General features: G+C 46.7%; 1 protein-coding gene across 4 annotated transcripts in view; it reads right to left on the bottom strand.

Moving 5' to 3' along the window:
- Positions 1 to 19,171, bottom strand: part of RBM47 (RNA binding motif protein 47) — a 114,163-nt gene that overhangs the window by 8,005 nt on the left and 86,987 nt on the right. For all 4 annotated transcript variants that reach the window (XM_060246344.1, XM_060246343.1, XM_060246345.1 and 1 more), the window contains 2 exons: positions 4,519 to 5,672; positions 658 to 864 (listed from right to left, as the gene is read on the bottom strand). In XM_060246344.1, coding sequence (XP_060102327.1) covers positions 658 to 864; positions 4,519 to 5,672 — 1,361 coding nt within the window. The remainder of the gene's footprint in view (positions 1 to 657; positions 865 to 4,518; positions 5,673 to 19,171) is intronic.

Raw genomic sequence — 19,171 nt, 5'->3', positions numbered from 1 at the left:
GGAGAAAGGGGTGAAGCCATTGGTCTTTATATCATATTACATTTCAAAGTATACAGGTTTAAGTTATACCTGAGAGTAAAAAGACTCATGATTCCTACAGCTGTGTTTCACAATTCTCTTGTAAAGTGGTTGTTCCATTACTTGAGAGGGGCACAGTTCACTCACATTTTGCAAGAGAGCTCCAGATACCAAAATATTTTTGAGGGAAACCAACATATTGCCACGCCTTCATACTTGAAACCAAATGGCTTAAATTTGCAGACTTTCGTCTGGTCAAATAATTACGGAACAAACATCCTATTGAAGCAAAGATGGTGAGGTGGATTCCCGCTCCACCTTGCCTGACTGCCCGCCTTCAGACAGCCTCATCTCCCTTGGGTTTTGTCCATGCAAGTCCAATGATTCCCAGCATAACCTTCTTGTCTGGTCAAAGGGGGACCCTTCCTCTCTTTCTATCAGCAGAAAAGCTGCCTGGATCATTCCTACTAGCTCTAACCCCCTACGATAACCTGCATCTCTTCTATAAGATGTTTTCCATTTCATTTCTAGGTTTGTGGCTACTCCTGCTGAGGAAACAGGCGTTCTAAAGCACACATGAACCAATTATCATTTTCCTGCCTTGCCAGTATTTTCCCTCTCCCCGGTCATCATACTAACCTGTGCCGGGCTTAATGGCGACTGGGCTGACCGTAGACAACTCCAGATTAGGAACAAGCTCATATCCTTTTTCTTGCTGCTTGCCTTTCCCTTCGTGATATCTGCTATATATGCCACGGCCTGCAGAATATCCCCCCAGGTAAGAACCTCTCGGGCCAGGCGCTCTGTTGCCTGCTGCACCTCGTCCTCTGCCTCTAATGCTGCCGGCTTGTAAATAAAAGAATAAAGAAACCCGATAAAGCACACCGTTAACTATGGAACACACCAGAGCTAAATCTCTAGCAACCTTAGAAGGTGGCAGGGGCGGAGGGGGAGCATTAACCAGGCAAGGGTATGTCATCAGTATGAACAGGACTTTTTTTGTAGCAGGAATTCCTTTGCATATTAGGCCCACACCCCTGATTATAGCCAATCCTCCTGGAGCTCACAGCAGGCCCTGTACTAAGAGCCCTGTAAGCTCTTGGAGGATTGGCTACATCGGGGGGATGTGGCCTAGTATGCAAAGGAGTTCCTGCTACAAAAAAGCCCTGAGTACAAATCATAACATCGAGTAATTAAATACTTTTCTGTCGCATTTTAGACTCTGAATTTCTCTTATATTTGTTCCTGTTAACATTTGTGCATCAAATGGGAAACCAGCTGTGGCAACTGTGTTGTAGCTGTCCCAGATCACTATTTTGCTTCTCCAGAGGAATTTCAGCAACCAGTCAATGAAGGGAAAGGTTATTGTGGTAGCACTGAGAGATGGGGGCATACGGAAGCTTTGGGGCTAGGTGTGAGAAGGGGGGAAAGACCATAGATCAGGGATGGCCAAACTTGCTTAATGTAAGAGCCACACAGAATAAACGTCAGATGTTTGAGAGTTGCAAGACATGAATGTCAGATGTTTGAGGGGAGGGACGGTGGCTCAGTCGTAGAGCATCTGCTTGGGAAGCAGAAGGTCCCAGGTTCAATCCCCGGCATCTCCCAAAAAAGGGTCCCGGCGTGTGAAAATAGGTGTGAAAAACCTCAGCTTGAGACCCTGGAGAGCCACTGCCAGTCTGAGAAGACAATACTGACTTTGATGGACCAAGGGTCTGATTCAGTATAAGGCAGCTTCATATGTTCATATGAGAAAGGAAGGAAGGAAGGAAGGAAGGAAGGAAGGAAGGAAGGAAGGAAGGAAGGAAGGAAGGAAGGAAGGTAGGTAGGTAGGTAGGTGGGGGAGGGAGGAGAGGGGTGAGGTGGAAAGAAAGGAACTTTAAATGACTTCTCCAAGCTGGCTGACAGGGTGGCGGGGGCCTTGACAGCCACACAATATGTGGGAAAGAGCCACAGGTGGCTCCTGAGCTGCAGTTCGGCCACCTCTGCAATAGATAGTAGTGAGGAGCATGAATTGTGAGGACTGAAGGTCACAGCATCCTGATACCAGCCCTGACACTTCAATCCACTGTGTGGAAATCCCATTTCTGTATGAAAATATTGGAGGGAAGATGTATGTATTTGTTGAACTCAGTGGGGCTTAGCAGAATTTACTGTAGGACATTTGCAGAGTGTAACCTCAAGACTTTATCTATGAAGCATATATCTTTGCATTGAGAAATCACTGAACTTTTTGAGGTCCTTATAGCAGAGACTTTTAATCCACAACTGCATCAACCATATAAGCATTGAAAACCCATTTCAAGTATGGCAACACTGAGAACTTGTGAATCTGTTTAGATAGCTGTTAAGGTGCCTGAAAATTCTGACACACAACCACAGAGAAATGCAGAATTATTGGGGGGTTTTTTATCTTTTCTGGCCTGCATGGCAGTGAATAACAACTACTATGCTTGAAGCATGAGCAAAAACACTATAGATTGACATTTCTACCACATCAAAATTATTTGTCTAGCAAACATAGGAAATGCCTTGTATAAGCTCAAAAGCATGCAGTGAGCTGTTTTGGGGGAAGAAATATTAAAAGTAGTATATTTCTACTATTCATGTGTTATTAAGTAAGAATAAGTAGTTTTTAATGTGTCATGTGATTTTAATTGTATAATCTAATTTTAATTAATTGTAACCTCTGATGTTTTAACTTGACTGTAATCCACTCTGAGCCCATTTTGGGGAGGGTGGAATATAAATTCAACAAACAAACAAATCATCTAGAGATCTATTTTTTTCCTCCTCACAGAAAACCAGGACTGAAGTTTGTTTGTTTTTTGTCTTGTCAAGGACAGGAATTGCTCAATTTTCTCCATTTCCTTATATTTTAACATTTATGTTTTGAACATATGAACATATGAAGCTGCCTTCTACTGAATCAGACCCTTGGTCCATCAAAGTCAGTATTGTCTTCTCAGACTGGCAGCAGCTCTCCAGGGTCTCAAGCTGAGGTTTTTCACACCTATTTGCCTGGACCCTTTTTTGGAGATGCCAGGGATTGAACCTGGGGCCTTCTGCTTCCCAAGCAGATGCTCTACCACTGAGCCACCGTCCCTCCTTATGTTTTGCTTATGTTCAGGCAGGCATTGAGTCTGAGAGGAACGGTTTACCACAGAGTGCGCTACCACTTGTCAAAAAGATTATGAGCCATTTTTTATAAGATGCAGGCGGATAGTTTGTGTTGGTCTGAAGCAAAAGGACAAAGTTTGAGTCCAGTGGCACCTCTAAGACCAATGAAGTTTCATTCTGGGTATATAAGCTTTCAAAAGCTGATATCCAGAATTAAACTTTGTTGTTGTTAAAGGTGCCACTGGACTCAAATTTGATCTTTTTTTTTTTTTGTAAGCTTTGTTTCAGGTAAGTAAAGAAAGGTTTAAACATTCCACACATACACACCCCATGTTTGGATATGTTTTCTAAAATCTGTCCAGCCCTGTTACATCCCATTTTTAACAAATATACTCATCCACAGACTCTCCACGCTATAGTTCAAATCCAAACCACCAGTGCAATCCTATCCACAGTTACTTCAGTCTAAATCCAATTTCTTCTAAAGTGTTATGCATATATGAACCAAAAATACCATCTATTGCTAAGTGTGATACAACCATTACAGAGACAGTTGGCGTGAGATACCTTTCATGTAGTGCCATGAAAATGGGGGAGGGGGGGAGAATGTTATACCTGCTCTGACTTCTTCAAGAAGTCAGAGCAGGTATAACATTTAAGAATTTACCTGTATATATTTTTGATTCCCGTTACCATGGGTTTTCAGTTCTCATATTGCTAATGCCTGTTAAGAAGTTTCAACGGCTTTGTCCACTGGCCAGAGACCTACAATAATTGCTATTTATAGAGGCCTCAAAATTCATTTGTAGTAAGGGTATGGAAGGAAGTCATCTTTAATGCGAGGAACTCAAGGATGCATTTAACCTCAGCAGTCTGGGTGTACGCATGCATGCACGCATGCCCACACATACACACATAAATCCTGCCTCGGGATACATAAAAGACATTAGAAAGTGACAGAATTTTAGAGACTTGACAGAAAGCAATTGCCCTGTAATAGGTTATATAGCAAGTTATATCACTTATTTGAGTCTAAAAGGCTTCACACAATGAGTAAAATGTGGAATTTGCTGCCAGTGGATGGAGTTTTAAAAGAGGATTAGACAGATTCATGGAGGGCAACCATCGTAACTAAAGCAAATCTCCACATTCAGAGGCAGTAAACCTCTGACTACTGGTGCCAGGAGGCAATATCAGGGGAAGACCTGGCATCTATGTCTTCTTCTTGGGCCTCCAGAAGAGCTGGTTGGCCACTGTGTAAGACAGGATGCTGGACTAGACGGACCACTGGTCTGATCCAGCCAGACTCTTCTTATGTTCTTATTGTTCAGCCTAAAGCCCACTAGACAATAACAAACATGCCCAAAGCTGTAAACTAACCTTTCACAAAATATTCTCTATTAGGACCAATCAGAGCATTGTACGGATAGCCATAATATGCTAGCGTATAGGGATCACAAGAGTAAACATAGTTCGGCTGCTGAGTAACTTCAGTGGTTCCTCCACCTTTAGCCGCTTTCTGGTAACGGGTGTACTGCTCTTTATCCACCGGCTTGGCTAGGGTAACTTCCAGACAGGACCCTTCAAGTTCAGTGCCGTTGAGATTATTCATGGCGTGAACTGCGTCTTCCCGGCTTGTGAAGTGCACAAAAGCGTAATCTCGTATTTTTTTAACTCGTTCCACACAACCAGGGTTGAACTGACCAAAAACTTTTTTAATTGTATCCTCTGAGGTTTCAATCATCAGATTCCTCACATACAGGATTTTTACGGTCTCCATGACATCTTCATCAACATCTATCTCAGGCTCCGCCCAGTCAACGGCAATCTGGTGGCCCCACAGTTGGATCCTCCCAGGCATTAGTTTCCTCCTTGCCATGGCCGCCGCTCTGTGGCTTTCATACTCTACAAAGGCGAATCCCCGGTTCTTCATTTTGTCTGCTGCGCTGGCATACACGATGACATCTAGAACTCCTTCCGTCACTTTGGAGATCTCTTCTAAAATTTCTTCCCTTTTCTTCATCTTGGGGATTCCTCCAATGAACAGCCTGCAGTTATCGACGCTGCAACACACCCCTAGCAGCCTGCCAGGGCGGATTTCATAGTTGTTCAGCTCTCTGACGGCACGCTTGGCTTCATGTTTCTGAGTGTACATGACAAAGGCATACCCCCGGTTTTTCCCATCAAAATCCATCATCAGGCGCATTTCGTAGATTCGGCCTACGGATTCGAATACAGGGACTAGTTCGTCTTCATAGACATCACGGGGAATTTTACCAACAAAGACTTCGCACCCGCGAGGAGGATGCAACCCTTCCCAGCCTGGAGGTGGCCCGCCGTATTTGCGCTGCCCATTCTCTTGAACCATGGTGTATCCAGTGCGCTCTATGAGTGCCAGTAGTGCCGCCTCGTTAGGTGCACCAGCTACACCCTCTGGCACTTTGTTTGTTGGCATGTTGGAAGAATCGTTACTCATTCTAGCCGTGGAATCTTCAGCTGTCATTATGTACAAATCATCCAAAGTGTGGAGATACCTAAACAAAGACAACAGGAAAGGATTACGTTAATTTTGCAGTGTTAAGATAGCAATCTTTCTATCAAGGAAATTTGCCAGGTCCTGTCTCAATATTAGAATGTAACCGCTAAGAGGCAAATACATAAACAGCCATTTCATGAACTTAGGAACTAGCTTTATCCGTGTTTCCACAAAATCCCTCATGGTTCTGGAGTGGAAAGATGGAGAAAAAATTGTATCGTTTACATGTCCTCAGTTTATACTGCATTGTGAGCCCTGGCAAACAGTGTTTGCTAACTATATCTTTTATGTAACAATCCCCATAAAGTCAGGACTTTTTTTGTAGTAAGAACTCCTTTGCATATTAGGCCACACACCCCTGATGTAGCCAATCGTTCAAGAGATTTTGAGCCCTTAGTAAAGGGCCTACTGGATCTGACATAAATGAGATCTTGTCGGGCCAGATCATGTGTGTACCTATTTAAGATTAGGTAGCAGAGATATAAACTTTATAAAGGACGTAAACACAATTAAAGATTTTAAAAAACCCACCAAACTTAAAACATGCTTAAAACATTAGCACTTGTTGGTCTTAAAGGTGCTTTCTCTGTATTTCTCCCATGAGATCCAGGGAACTGGGCAAAGGAAGCTCTGGCTCTTTCCCTCCTTCTGTAGAGGACCAGGAGGAGGAGGAGCCTCAGCCAATAGAAGGAAGAGAGGCTTGGCTCAGTAGCTCTGCTGTGCGATTGAGAGAGCCTGGCAAAGCAAGCTATTCCTCCCCAAGCCTCATCCAATAGAGAAAATAGAGGCTTTGCTCTGTAGCTGCTGTGCAATTGAGCAATCCTGGCAAAGCAAGCTGTTATGCAGAAGGAAGCAAGAGAGAGGGAGAGGGAAGCAGATGACAGTCAGATGCTTGGGGGCCTGATAGAAGCCCTCTGGAGGCCTGATTTGGTTCCCGGGCCGCATGTTTGACACCCCTGCTCTAGGCTGATCCTGCATTGAGCAGGGGGATGGACAAGATGGTCTGTATGGCCCCTTCCAACTCTAAGATTCTCTGTGGTGAGCAACTGCACTGAAGAAAGCCATGGACAGAACAGGAAGTTTCACGTGTTCTTTTGCCACAGCATGCATATCATATAACAAAATATAATTCACCACTGAACAGCCTCTGTCAAATAATCACATCTTCCTTATGCTTTCCTCTCGACTGCCTGTTCACAATTTAATTTGGAGACCCTGGGTCAACCCTAACTCACCCACAGAGGCAATGTGTTCAGATTCTGCAGAGTAAAATTCTGGTTTTGAAAGAAACAAAAGCACCGTATTGTATTTTCAAGCAAGCTTATTGGAACACACGATTTGGGAATGAGACCGAGTGAATGTCTAATACTTCAACACAAAGACATTACGCAAACTCCCAGGGCCAATCTCATTCGACCGCCAGTTTTCTCAAGGTCATTTTGCTTAGAGCAATTTTGCTTTCAAAACATCGTTCATACTGCTAGATGTAGTGCATTAACACAGAAGGACGTTTAACATTCATGAACATCTCAACCTTGTGCTGCATGGGTACGGGGGGGAGGGATAAGAATACTCAAGTCTGCCCTGCAGGTTTTTTTTTCTTTTTCTTTTGGCATCTGCTTGTGAAGTTTTCCCATCTAACCGGAGTGCCAATAAAAAGGCAGTTGACAAAAGAGGGTATGTAATGTTGACACAGCAGAGCATTCGTGTATGACCTTCCCATTTTATTTGGTTAAGATTATTTCTGTACGGTAGTTATGATGCTGAAACATTGGTGGATCACTCAGAAATACAAGTAAAGTACTGTGGGGAGGAAGAAACTGGAGCATTTCCTAAGATATTGTTAAGAAACGACAAAGAGCTATGATACTGTCTTCAGAACTTTGTTCCATTTGATTGAAGGGCACTAGCCAGCTGCCATTTTCTCCAGAGGAACCAGTCTTTGTCATCTGGAGATCAATTAAAATTCTTGGAGATTTCCAGGTGCCATCTGGAGGCTGGCAACCCTAGGCCTTGGGATCCTCCATTTTTTTCAGTTCATTTCCAGACTACAGAGATCAGCAACCCCTGGAGAAAATTGGTGCTTTGGAGGGTGAACAGTATGGCATTGTACTCCACTGTCCTCCTCAAGCTCCAACCCCAAATCTCCATGAATTTCCCAACCTGTAGTTGGCAACCCTACCCCCTCTCACTGGTAGTGGTGGTGCGGGGGGTGGGGGGGGAGACCTGGCAACTCTAATTTGATCTCACCACTACCAGAGAAGTAAACATTAGGAGAAGGATAATGGTTTCAACCAGTACTATGCTAAGATCACAATACTGGGCCACAGCCAGATCAATCAGGAGTTATACCATATAAGCCATGCAAACAGGGCTATAGCAGGAGTCCCCCTGAGGCAGCCCCTTGCCTGACCCTCAGTGCTGCTCCACATGGTGGCAGCTGGGAGCACTCATGGCACAGATTTGCAATGGCATCCAAGAATGCTGCCCTGTTGCAATGCTGTCACTTCTGGGTTTGCACCAAAAGCGCTGCCATACCATTAGAACAACAGCAATTCACATTTCCCTTCCCGCCCTGTCTCTTTCCAGTAACTAGAGAGCCCATTTGGTGTAGTGGTTAAGTGTGCGGACTCTTATCTGGGAGAACCGGGTATGATTCCCCACTCCTCCACTTGCACCTGCTGAGATGGCCTCGGGTCAGCTATAGCTCTGGCAGAGGTTGTCCTTGAAAGGGCAGCTGCTGTGAGAGCCCTCTCAGCCCCACCCACCTCACAGGGTGTCTGTTGTGGGGGAGGAAGGTAAAGGAGATTGTGAGCCGCTCTGAGACTCTTCGGAGTGGAGGGCAGGATATAAATCCAATATCTAGTACTTAGCAGAAAACCCTACTGACACACAGTATGATGCATGTGTGAATGCTTCTCTAGACATACATGCTGAAGCAATGATCTCTCTCTCTCTCTCTCTCTCTGTGTGATTTGGAATAAAAGTTTTATAGTAAAACTACAGTATTTTTCTTTCCATGGCTGCCCCTCCCAACCTGTTTATTTCTGTATCATCTGGTCAAGTGTGAAGCAGATGGGATTTTAACACCAACTCTCTGGCATCCTTGCCAGGAGGGTGACTGGTTCCAACCTCCTGTCAAAGTGTAACCAAGAGCTGCTGGGAACAACAGTCACCTGTGAACATGCTTGCTTGGGTTAGGTGTACTTAAAGAGCAGAACAGAACATGTCAGTCAAGATGAGAGGTAGCATCAGGCCTCAGATTCAGTGGGAGCTCACAGGAGCACAGCTCCTGAACCTTTTTGGGAGTTCCACCTCCTCCTGAGAGTTCCACCTCCTTGTCGATTGAATAGTATGTGCAGCTGCATAACAATCCCTGGATGAGCTCCACCACCTATTTTTCTACAAAATGGCTACCTCCTTGATGAAGAAAAAGAGCCACAGAATATTTTCAATTAGGATTGGGCATCAGGACTCTCCTAAACTGCCATTTCCTTCAGAAATAAGTGATCTCTATACTGGAGTGGCAAAGCTGCAGTACTTCAGTCCAAACTCTCTGCTCACGACCTGAGTTCGATCCCGGCAGAAGCTGGTTTCAGGTAGTCAGCTTGAGGTCGACTCAGCCTTCCATCCTTCCAAGGTCAGTAAAATGAGTACCCAGCTTGCTGGGGAAAAAGTGTCAATGACTAGGGAAGGCAATGGCAAACCACCCCGTAAAAAGTCTGTCGTGAAAACGTTGTGATGCGATGTCACCCCAGAGTCGGAAACAACTGGTGCTTGCACAGGGGACTACCTTTACCTTTTTTTTTTAATAATCTGGAGACTGTCTGCCATTCCACAAGAACTCCAGACCCCATCTGGAGATTTTCGGCAACCATGCCGAGGCAACAACACCAAAGAGCAACCTTTCTGATCCTCCAGAATTCTTCATTATAGTCAGTTCATCAGACCAATACTTGTGTTTTCAACTGGATGTTTCCATTTTTTATTGTTTGCTTCTTCTTCCCAAAAAGTCTAGGAAGAAGCCTCACACCAGCACCATTCAAGTGTTCATGCCTGTTCACCAATTAAACACAGAATACTTACAGATTAGACAGTGTGAGGTCTCTCAATTCTACCTCCCCCCTTTTAAAATTTCATGCAGCCTGATAAAGCATTCTGGAGAACCTGCAAGCTTGCACACTGTTGTGTGTTATTTTGCTTGGTCCTGATAAAAGGAATTACATGGCTTTTGGTTCGGGGACTAGGGTTGCCAGCCTCCAGGTGGGGCCTGGAGATCTCCCTTTTACTGATCTCCAACTGGCAGAGATCAGCTGCCCTGGAGAAAATGGCTGCTATGAAGGATGGACTCCATGGCATTGGACCATGCTGAGGCCCCTCCCCTCCCCAAACCCCGCCCTCTCCTGGATCCAGTCCCAAAGTCTCCAGGTATTTTCCAGCACCCTACTGGGGACTAATACAGCTACTTGAACTCTCTTCCTTCATGAAAAGTATAGCATGTTAATGATAATGTAAACAATGTAAAAGTATTTATTATGAAGGTGAATTTATACTTGCAAGTGAAGGGATAAAACTCAGCCCTGTAAAGGCAGAAGGCCCCAGGTTCAATCACTGACCTTTTCAGGTAAAAAAAAAAATCTCAGGTGACGGGTGTTGGACAGATCTTGCTCTGCCTGAGACCGGAAGAACTGCTGACAGTCAGAATAAATATTGAGCTAGATCTGACTCACAGTCATATGTCTGAAGTCAAATTTCTTTACAGACCCATATGTGAGTTTGAAGGCACGCCATGAAAGAGTCTATATAAGAATGTGATATTATATGGAATGTGTATTTTAAGTAGTAATAAGAAACTATGGGGCAGTCCACCAACTCTAGTATGAGGTTAATGGACAGCGGAGCTTTTCTTGTAGCAGGAACTACTTTGTATATTAGGCCACACACCCCTGATGCAGCCAATCCTCTTGGAGCTTACAGTAGGCCCTGTACTAAGAGCCCTGTAAGCTCCTGAAGGAATGGCTACATCAGGGGTGTGTGGCCTAATACGCAAAGTAGTTCCTGCTACAAGAAAAGCCCTGATGGTGAGAGCTTATTCCAAAGTAGTTTACCTTTTACATGCAAGTAAACATGAGAACTCTGAAATCCTAAATCACATGAGTATTCAGATTTTCATTTTATATTGTTTCTAATCTGGACAATGTAATCTATTATATGCTTTAAGAATCAGAAGGCAAAGAAGAAAACTACAACTATATTTGGTACCTTTGAAATTTAGGGTAATCTTTTTCATTGTTGTATATTAAGAATCCAAAGTTTTCAGTAGTTAAAATTCTGTGCACATTAAATTCTATTCACAGAAACTAAAACATGCACAAACACAATGCAAGAACAGAAATTTAATGCAAGTCAGCATCTCAATATTTAGAATATTTTTAAACAAATCGATTTATCCACCTGTATCTTATGCAGAAACCAAAGGACAAATACTTTTTAAAAACCCAGAGGAACATTTTAGGTTTATTATCTTAGGATCACAAACTCTGGTCTAGGAAGTTCCTGGATAAATGCAGGCGGGGGTGAAAAATAGGTGGTGGATCTCATTAGCATAACTAATTAGCATATCCCCCCCCCGGCCAAAAGTAACCTGATGCAAGAAAAGAGAACCCCGGGTGAGCGAGGTCTGCCTGGGCTGGCTAGAGATCCAGCCAGTTCAAGCAGGCCTCGTTCACCTGGGGATCTCCTTGGCTGCCCCACCCCCCGCCACAGTCAAAAGTCCAGCAAGTCACCTGCCGCCCAAAATCACATAAAAAGTGGAGAAAGGGTAGGGTGGCCAGACCGTCCCGGTCTCCCGGGACATTCCCGGATCTGGCCACCCAATCCCGGATCCCGGGCTCCCTATACCGGGACCATTAAAGGTCCCGGTTTAGGCAGCCCAGGAGCTGGTGGGCCGCGGGCGCGGACGGGGAAGGCGGGGAGTGAGGGAGGGAGCGTCCCTGCGCACGCGCAGGGACGCTCCCTCCCTCACTCCCCGCCTTCCCCGCCCGCGCGCGGGGCCGGCAGCGGTGGGGGAGGCCTCTCCGCGGCCTCCGCTGGTCGCTGGGGGCCTTCCAGAGTGTCTGGAAGGCCCCCAGCGACCAGCGGAGGCCGCGGGGAGGCCGCGGAGCACCCGGCGCTGGTCCGGGAAGGCCTTCCAGAGCCTCTGGAAGGCCTTCCCGGGCCAGCGCCGGCCAGCGAAGGCCTCCCCGCGGCCTCCGCTGGTCGCTGGGGGCCTTCCAGAGTGTCTGGAAGGCCCCCAGCGACCAGCGGAGGCCGCGGGGAGGCCGCGGAGCACCCGGCGCTGGTCCGGGAAGGCCTTCCAGAGCCTCTGGAAGGCCTTCCCGGACCAGCGCCGGCCAGCGAAGGCCTCCCCACGGCCTCCGCTGGTCGCTGGGGGCCTTCCAGAGTGTCTGGAAGGCCCCCAGCGACCAGCGGAGGCCGCGGGGAGGCCGCGGAGCACCCGGCGCTGGTCCGGGAAGGCCTTCCAGAGCCTCTGGAAGGCCTTCCCGGGCCAGCGCCGGCCAAGGAAGGCCTCTCCGACGCCTCCCTGGCCTCGCCGCCGCCCCCGCCGCTGGACTCGCCGCCGCCGCCCGACCCGCCGCCGCCCGACTCGCCGCCGCCCGCCACCGCAGGTAAGGGGGCCGAAAGCGGGGGGGGCGGCCTTCCTTTCTTCCCTCCCTCTTCCCTTCTTTCCTTTCTTCCTCCCTTCCTTCCCTCCCTTCCTTCCCTCCCTCCCTTCCCTTCCTTCCTTCCCTCCCTCCCTCCTCCCTTCCTTCCTTTCTTCCCTCCCTCCCTCCCTTCCTTCCTTCCTTCCTTCCTTCCTTCCTTCCTTCCTCCCTTCCTCCCTTCCCTCCTCCCTTCCCTTCCCTTCCCTCCTCCCTTCCCTCCTCCCTTCCTTCCCTCCCTCCTCCCCTCCCTCCTCCCTCCCTCCCTTCCTTTCTTTCTTCCTTCCCTCCCTTCCCTTCCTTCCTTCCTTCCTTCCTTCCTTCCTTCCTTCCTTCCTTCCTTCCTTCCTTCCTTCCTTCCTCCCTCCCTCCCTCCCTCCCTTCCCTTCCCTTCCCTTCCATTCCCTCCTCCCTTCCCTCCTCCCTTCCTTCCCTCCTTATGTTCTTATGTGGCACAGAGTGTTGGACTGGAGGGGCCACTGGCCTGATGCAACAGGGCTTCTCTTATGTGACACAGAGTGTTGGACTGGATGGGCCACTGGCCTGATCCAACAGGGCTTCTGTTATGTTCTTATGTGACGCAGAGTGTTGGACTGGATGGGCCACTGGCCTGATCCAACAGGGCTTCTGTTATGTTCTTATGTGACGCAGAGTGTTGGACTGGATGGGCCACTGGCCTGATCCAACAGGGCTTCTGTTATGTTCTTATGTGACGCAGAGTGTTGGACTGGATGGGCCACTGGCCTGATCCAACAGGGCTTCTCTTATGTTCTTATGTGACGCAGAGTGTTGGACTGGATGGGCCACTGGCCTGATCCAACAGGGCTTCTCTTATGTTCTTATGTGACGCAGAGTGTTGGACTGGATGGGCCACTGGCCTGATCCAACAGGGCTTCTCTTATGTTCTTATGTGACGCAGAGTGTTGGACTGGATGGGCCACTGGCCTGATCCAACAGGGCTTCTCTTATGTTCTTATGTGACAATACTGACTTTGGTGGACCCAAGCACTGATTCAGTGTAAGGGAGCTTTGTGTTTGTGACTGGAGTGGACAATACTGACTTTGGTGGACCCAAGCACTGATTCAGTGTAAGGGAGCTTTGTGTTTGTGTCTTCTGGTGCAATTTTGTTCTCAGATCCTGTATTTACTTCATCAGTATATGGGATAAGGCACTTTCTCAACTGTGCTGCATAATGCAGCCTATTTATTTTGTCCTGTTGGCTCTGTTGGCTCTATCTGCGCCACCTTCATCACTTTCGGGGTGTGGATCCCCCAGTGGGGTGGGCTCCCGACTCCCTCTGCCGGCTGTTTCTGATAGCCCTGCGCCCCCTCTTTCATTTGATATGTGTCCCGTGCGGGTGCCACCCTCCTGCCGGGAGATGCCGCAAAATGAGCCCCCTTGAGGCTTATGGCGGCAGGGCTCAGGGGAAGCAAGCTAGACTGCTGTTCTTTTGAGGGGTTATAGAGTGTTTCGAGCCCCTCCCTGTGGCATCGGTCCCATCGTTGTGGGACCCAGGGGGCCGGCGCAGCGGCCCGCTGAAGCAGCCTGTCAGTCACTTCCGCATCTCGACCTGTGTTATTAGTGACAGGCTGCTTCGGCAGGCTGCTGCGCCGGCCCCCTGGGTCCCACGACGATGGGACCAATGCCACAGGGAGGGGCTCGAAACACTCTATAACCCCTCAAAAGAACAGCAGTCTAGCTTGCTTCCCCCGAGCCCTGCCGCCATAAGCCTCAAGGGGGCTCATTTTGCGGCATCTCCCGGCAGGAGGGTGGCACCCGCACGGGACACATATCAAATGAAAGAGGGGGCGCAGGGCTATCAGAAACAGCCGGCGGAGGGAGTCGGGAGCCCACCCCACTGGGGGATCCACACCCCGAAAGTGATGAAGGTGGCGCAGATAGAGCCAACAGAGCCAACAGGACAAAATAAATAGGCTGCATTATGCAGCACAGTTGAGAAAGTGCCTTATCCCATATACTGATGAAGTATATACAGGATTTGAGAACAAAATTGTTTCCGGCGGTGATATTTGGGGGATTTTTGGGGACGTCACAGGAAGTGCTGTGAAGTCACTTCCTGTTTCCGGCAGTGGCATTTGGGGGAAATGATGCCATTTGGGGGAAATGATGTCACAGGAAGTGATGTCACTTCCTGCTTCCGGCAGGTGGCGCGGGGGAAATGATGTCACAGGAAGTGATGTCACTTCCCGTTTCCGGCAGGTGGCGCGGGGGAAATGATGTCACAGGAAGTGATGTCACTTCCTGTTTCCGGCGGTGGTATGACGTCGCCGGAAGTGACGTCGCCGGAAGTGACGTCACTTCCTGTTTCCGGCGGCGCACGCGCTTCGCGCGCGCGCACTCCTGCCTTCCCCCCCCCAAGGTATCCCTGGCTGGCCTTCAGACATTATGGCCACCCTAAGAAAGGGTGGCATGGGCTTCTCCAAGGGTTAATGAGGGCTGCTGGGGGTGTGGCAAAACTCCTGGTGGCTGGCTGGCTGCCCACTCTCCTAATCCAGGGATTCTTATGCAGCTGCACCTACTATTCAATGGACAAGGTAGGTAGGTGGGGGAGGAGGAGGGGGAACCATCAGAAAGCTTCAGGAGCTGCGCTCCTGTGAGCTCCTGCTGAATTCAAGGCTTGAATGTGGGCAAGTACTTGTGGAAGAGGAAACCTGTGGAATGATTTCACTTAGAACCTGTCGTTTACCATAGAATCTAATCTCTGAAGGTACTATTTTCTCATGGGGAACTGATCTTTGTACTCTGGCAAACAGTTCTAATTCCAGAACTCCAGTCCTCACCTGGAGGCCAACAACCCTGCATCTACAAATTATCCAATGCTACAGAACTGACTTCTACAACAGGGTATTTTAAACCGTTATGTTTGGTCTTCTTAAGACAAAAAACAGGCACTCACAAGAACAACTGAAGGCTCACTTTGTGCTGCTTACTCTCCCTCCGGGCTTCTGTGTGTATTGATTAGTATTTTAAATATGTTTTGACCACAGTGCTCTGAGGAAGAGGTCAGTGTCTGCTTGAATAACTTTTTAAATTTTTCCATAATCTCCCATATAAACCTCCCCATCAAAGGCCCTGTTCCTCCATGTTTCCGGTGACCATGAGAAGTAGAGCATTCCCAATACTGCAGCCTAGATCAGTGGTCTTCAACCTTTCTGAACACAGAACCCACCCGTAGTCTCTAAGAGGAAGCATGAGACCCACTGAGATGCAAGTATATGACAATAATTACATAACAATTGGCAGGGGTGGAATTCTAGCAGGAGCTCCTTTGCATATCAGGCCACACCCCCTGATGTAGCCAATCCTCCAAGAGCTTATAAGAAAGAGCCTTGTAAGCTCTTGGAGGATTGGCTACATCAGGGGTGTGTGGCCTAATATGCAAAGGAGCTCCTGCTAGAATTCCACCCCTTACAATTGGAAAGGAGGAGAAGGAGCTTGAGTTATGACCATTCACCGATGCAGGGGCTGACACACAGCACAGGAGACCTAACTACTGGGTGGTGGAGGATAGAGTTTCCAGATTAATGTTGGAAACTTTCTGGATATTTGTAAGTGAAACCTAGGGACAGTGGGGTTTGAGCGAGGAAGAGACCAGAGTGGGATATAGTGCCATAGAGTCCTCCCTCCAAAGCAGGCATTTTCTCCAGAGGAACTGACCTCTGTAGCTTAGAGATCAGCTGTAATCCCATGAGACCTCCAGGCACCAGCTGGAGGCAAGCAACCCTAGGGTTGCCAATCCCCAGGTGGGTGCATGGCATCCCCCAGTTTGGAGGCCCTCTCTCTGCTTCAGGGTAATCAGAAAGCAGGGGGGAGGGAGAGAAATGCCTGCTGGGCATTCCATTATTCCCTATGGAGACTGATTCCCATAGGGTATAATGGAGAATTGATCTGTGGGTATCTGGGCTTCGGGGGGGGGGGACTGGTTTTTTAGGTAGAGGCACTAAATTTTCATCATAGCATCCAATGCTTCTCCCCAAAATGCCCCCCCCCCCAAGTTTCAAAAGGATTGGACCAGGGGGTCCGATTCTATGAGCCCCAAAAGAAGGTGCCCCTATCCTTCATTATTTCCCATGCAGGGAAGGTATTTAAAAGGTGTGAGGTCCCTTTAAATGTGAGGGCCAGAACTCTCTTTGGAGTTCAGTTATGCTTGCCACCAAGGGTCCCAACCCACAAGTTGAAGACTTTGACCTTGGGATTCTTGACTGAGAAAATTCATAAGATCCCTTTTTAGTGAGTTTTAGATAACAGGCCAAACCCTTTACTCTTTCATGAAGACTTTCAAGAGCATTGGGATTAGCCATACTACTACATACTAATTTTCCTTGCAAGATTTTATTCCTATTAGTTCTGTGTTTAATACTGGCTTTATAATTGCTTTTCTCTATTTTATTCTGGTATAAATGGCTTTGTGTTTCATGACAATGGTAAGTAGTGTACTTTTATTTATGCAATGATATAACGAACATCTGAATTTCAGACTTATTTAACATAGACAAAATTAAGTCCACTGATTGCCCCAAAATCCTTCATCATAGTTCTTTTTTAAACATTTATTTCTTTTAAAACAAACCAACAAATAAAAGAGCAAGAAGGGAGAAAAAACCCTCAAAATCCAGCAATTCATTAAAAAAGGAAAAATGTATATACCTATTTATATATAGTAGAAACAAAAATATAGCAACAGTAGTGACAGATCTACATGTAAGTTTCAATAGAAGGTTTCCAAACATCTAAAAGTCCATATTCAATTGTTATCAATCTGCCATGTGTTCAGGTACTGATGAAGTTGTAAGGTCCTCAGTATAGGAGATATGATAGATCCTCCATAATAGTCTCCTAATAGCATCAACTCAGATTTTGTCCAGTTAATCAGCCAGACAAGTCTCCAAAGGTTCTAAGAGATGAATAAACTTGCTAATTGGTTTTAGGTAACAAATTTAACAAACTGAGCGCTGCCACCACAACTCAGGACCCTTGAAACAGACCTCATCTGATGTCCCCAGTTACCCAGGAGAACAAATAAGGGGAAATCATCTCAACTTCAAACCATTTAGAGCTTCAAGCTTTTAAAACCAGCACTTTGAACTGGTCCTGGAAAAAGTTTAGAAGACAGGTCGGTTATTTCCAAATTAGCGTACTGTGTTCTCCATAGCTGATAATGGTTAATAGTTGAGCCACAACATTCAGGACCAAATTATATTTCAAAATATTCTTGGCATGCGTCTATAGAATGCATTTCATAGCCCAAACAGGAAGTGATTGGTACATGTATGAGATGGTCAAAACACTGGCCTTTCTTAAGATGACCTACCTCAGACTTTCTTAAGATGACTACCTCAGAACCACTGTTTTTGGAAAGAACATGGGGGAAAGAGTTGAATAGGATTCTACTATATAATTTTTGCATTATTTAATGTGTCCTATTTATGCTTTGCTTCAGTTCCATTTTTAGATTTCTGATTGGTTCAGCAACTGTTATCCTACTGTATTGTTTATTGACTACCTCATCTTGTCGCTTGCAAAGGAGTTCCTGCTAGAATTCTACCCCTGGTTGTGAGGCAGAGACAGGCAATGGCAAACCACCTCTGAAACATCCCTTGCCTTCAAAACAAATGTCGCTCACCACCTAATGTTGCGTAATGCTAAAAGAGAACTTCTGGTTGACAGACAATGTTAGGCTCTCCTGTCGATTATACACACAATGCCAGGCGACGATGATGATAGTGAAATGCAGTCTATCCACATGGTTAAAAGGCAAGTATTGTTGTATAGCTGCACTAAGGTTATGTCTTGTTGCCTCTTGAGAAGCTCATTTTAAATCACTCCTGCATGAACAGGCTGATACCCCTAACATTACAGCAATTTGCTGATGCAGGGGAGAATTTTCACACAGTGCAACACCTTTTGTTGCAGATCAGGTATCTCAGACCATCAGCTAACATTATATTGCTAATACCTAGAGGTGGAATTCTAGCAGGAGCTCCTTTGCATGTTAGGCCACACCCACCTGGGTGTAGCCAATCCTCCAAGAGTTTACAAAAAAAAAAAAAGAGCCTTGTAAGCTCTTGAAGCACTGGCTGTATCAGGGGTGTGTGGCCTAATATGCAAAGCAGCTCCTGCTAGAATTCCACCCCTGCTAATGCTAATAAAATTAACATGTCAGGTTGATTTGCACTTGGATCACAGTCTTGCTTGCTCACTCACAGGCACTGCAGATGGCAAATGGAACCTTCCTCCAAGTAAGCGTACTTAGAATGGCAATAGAATCAAATAGGTGTAGCCATGTTGGTCTGAAGCAACAGAACAAAGCTTGAATCCAGTAGCATCTTTGAGGCCAACAAAATTTAATTCTGGGTACACGCTTTTCTGTGCATGCATCCCTAAGACCAACAACATTTAATTCTAGGTATAAGCTTTTGTGTGCATGCACACCAAAGAAATGTGCATGCACACGATAGCGTATACCCAGAATTAGACTTTGGTGGTCCTCACGGTGCCACTGGACTCAGAGTTTGTTCATTCAAATGCTTTCCACCCTCTGGTCCCATCCCCCATTCACTTTTTGGCCTCTTTCATAATAGTCACCTTACAGCAACGAAACCTTAAACATCAGCTAGTTACTCATTAAACCCAGGTGCCAGTGGCCACCTTGTACATATCATGCTTTTCTAACTGCCCAGCATTGCCAATGTGCAAAAGGGGAGGGTACGGGAAAATAATCACCACAGCTGTGAATTTATCATATCTGCGGGACCGAACTGCAAAGTGCAGCAA

Source organism: Heteronotia binoei, chromosome 9 (genome assembly GCF_032191835.1).
Source record: "Heteronotia binoei isolate CCM8104 ecotype False Entrance Well chromosome 9, APGP_CSIRO_Hbin_v1, whole genome shotgun sequence".
Taxonomy (NCBI): Eukaryota; Metazoa; Chordata; class Lepidosauria; order Squamata; family Gekkonidae; genus Heteronotia; species Heteronotia binoei.
The sequence above is the reverse complement of the archived record's forward strand: the minus strand, read 5'-3'. Positions and strand labels throughout refer to the sequence as shown.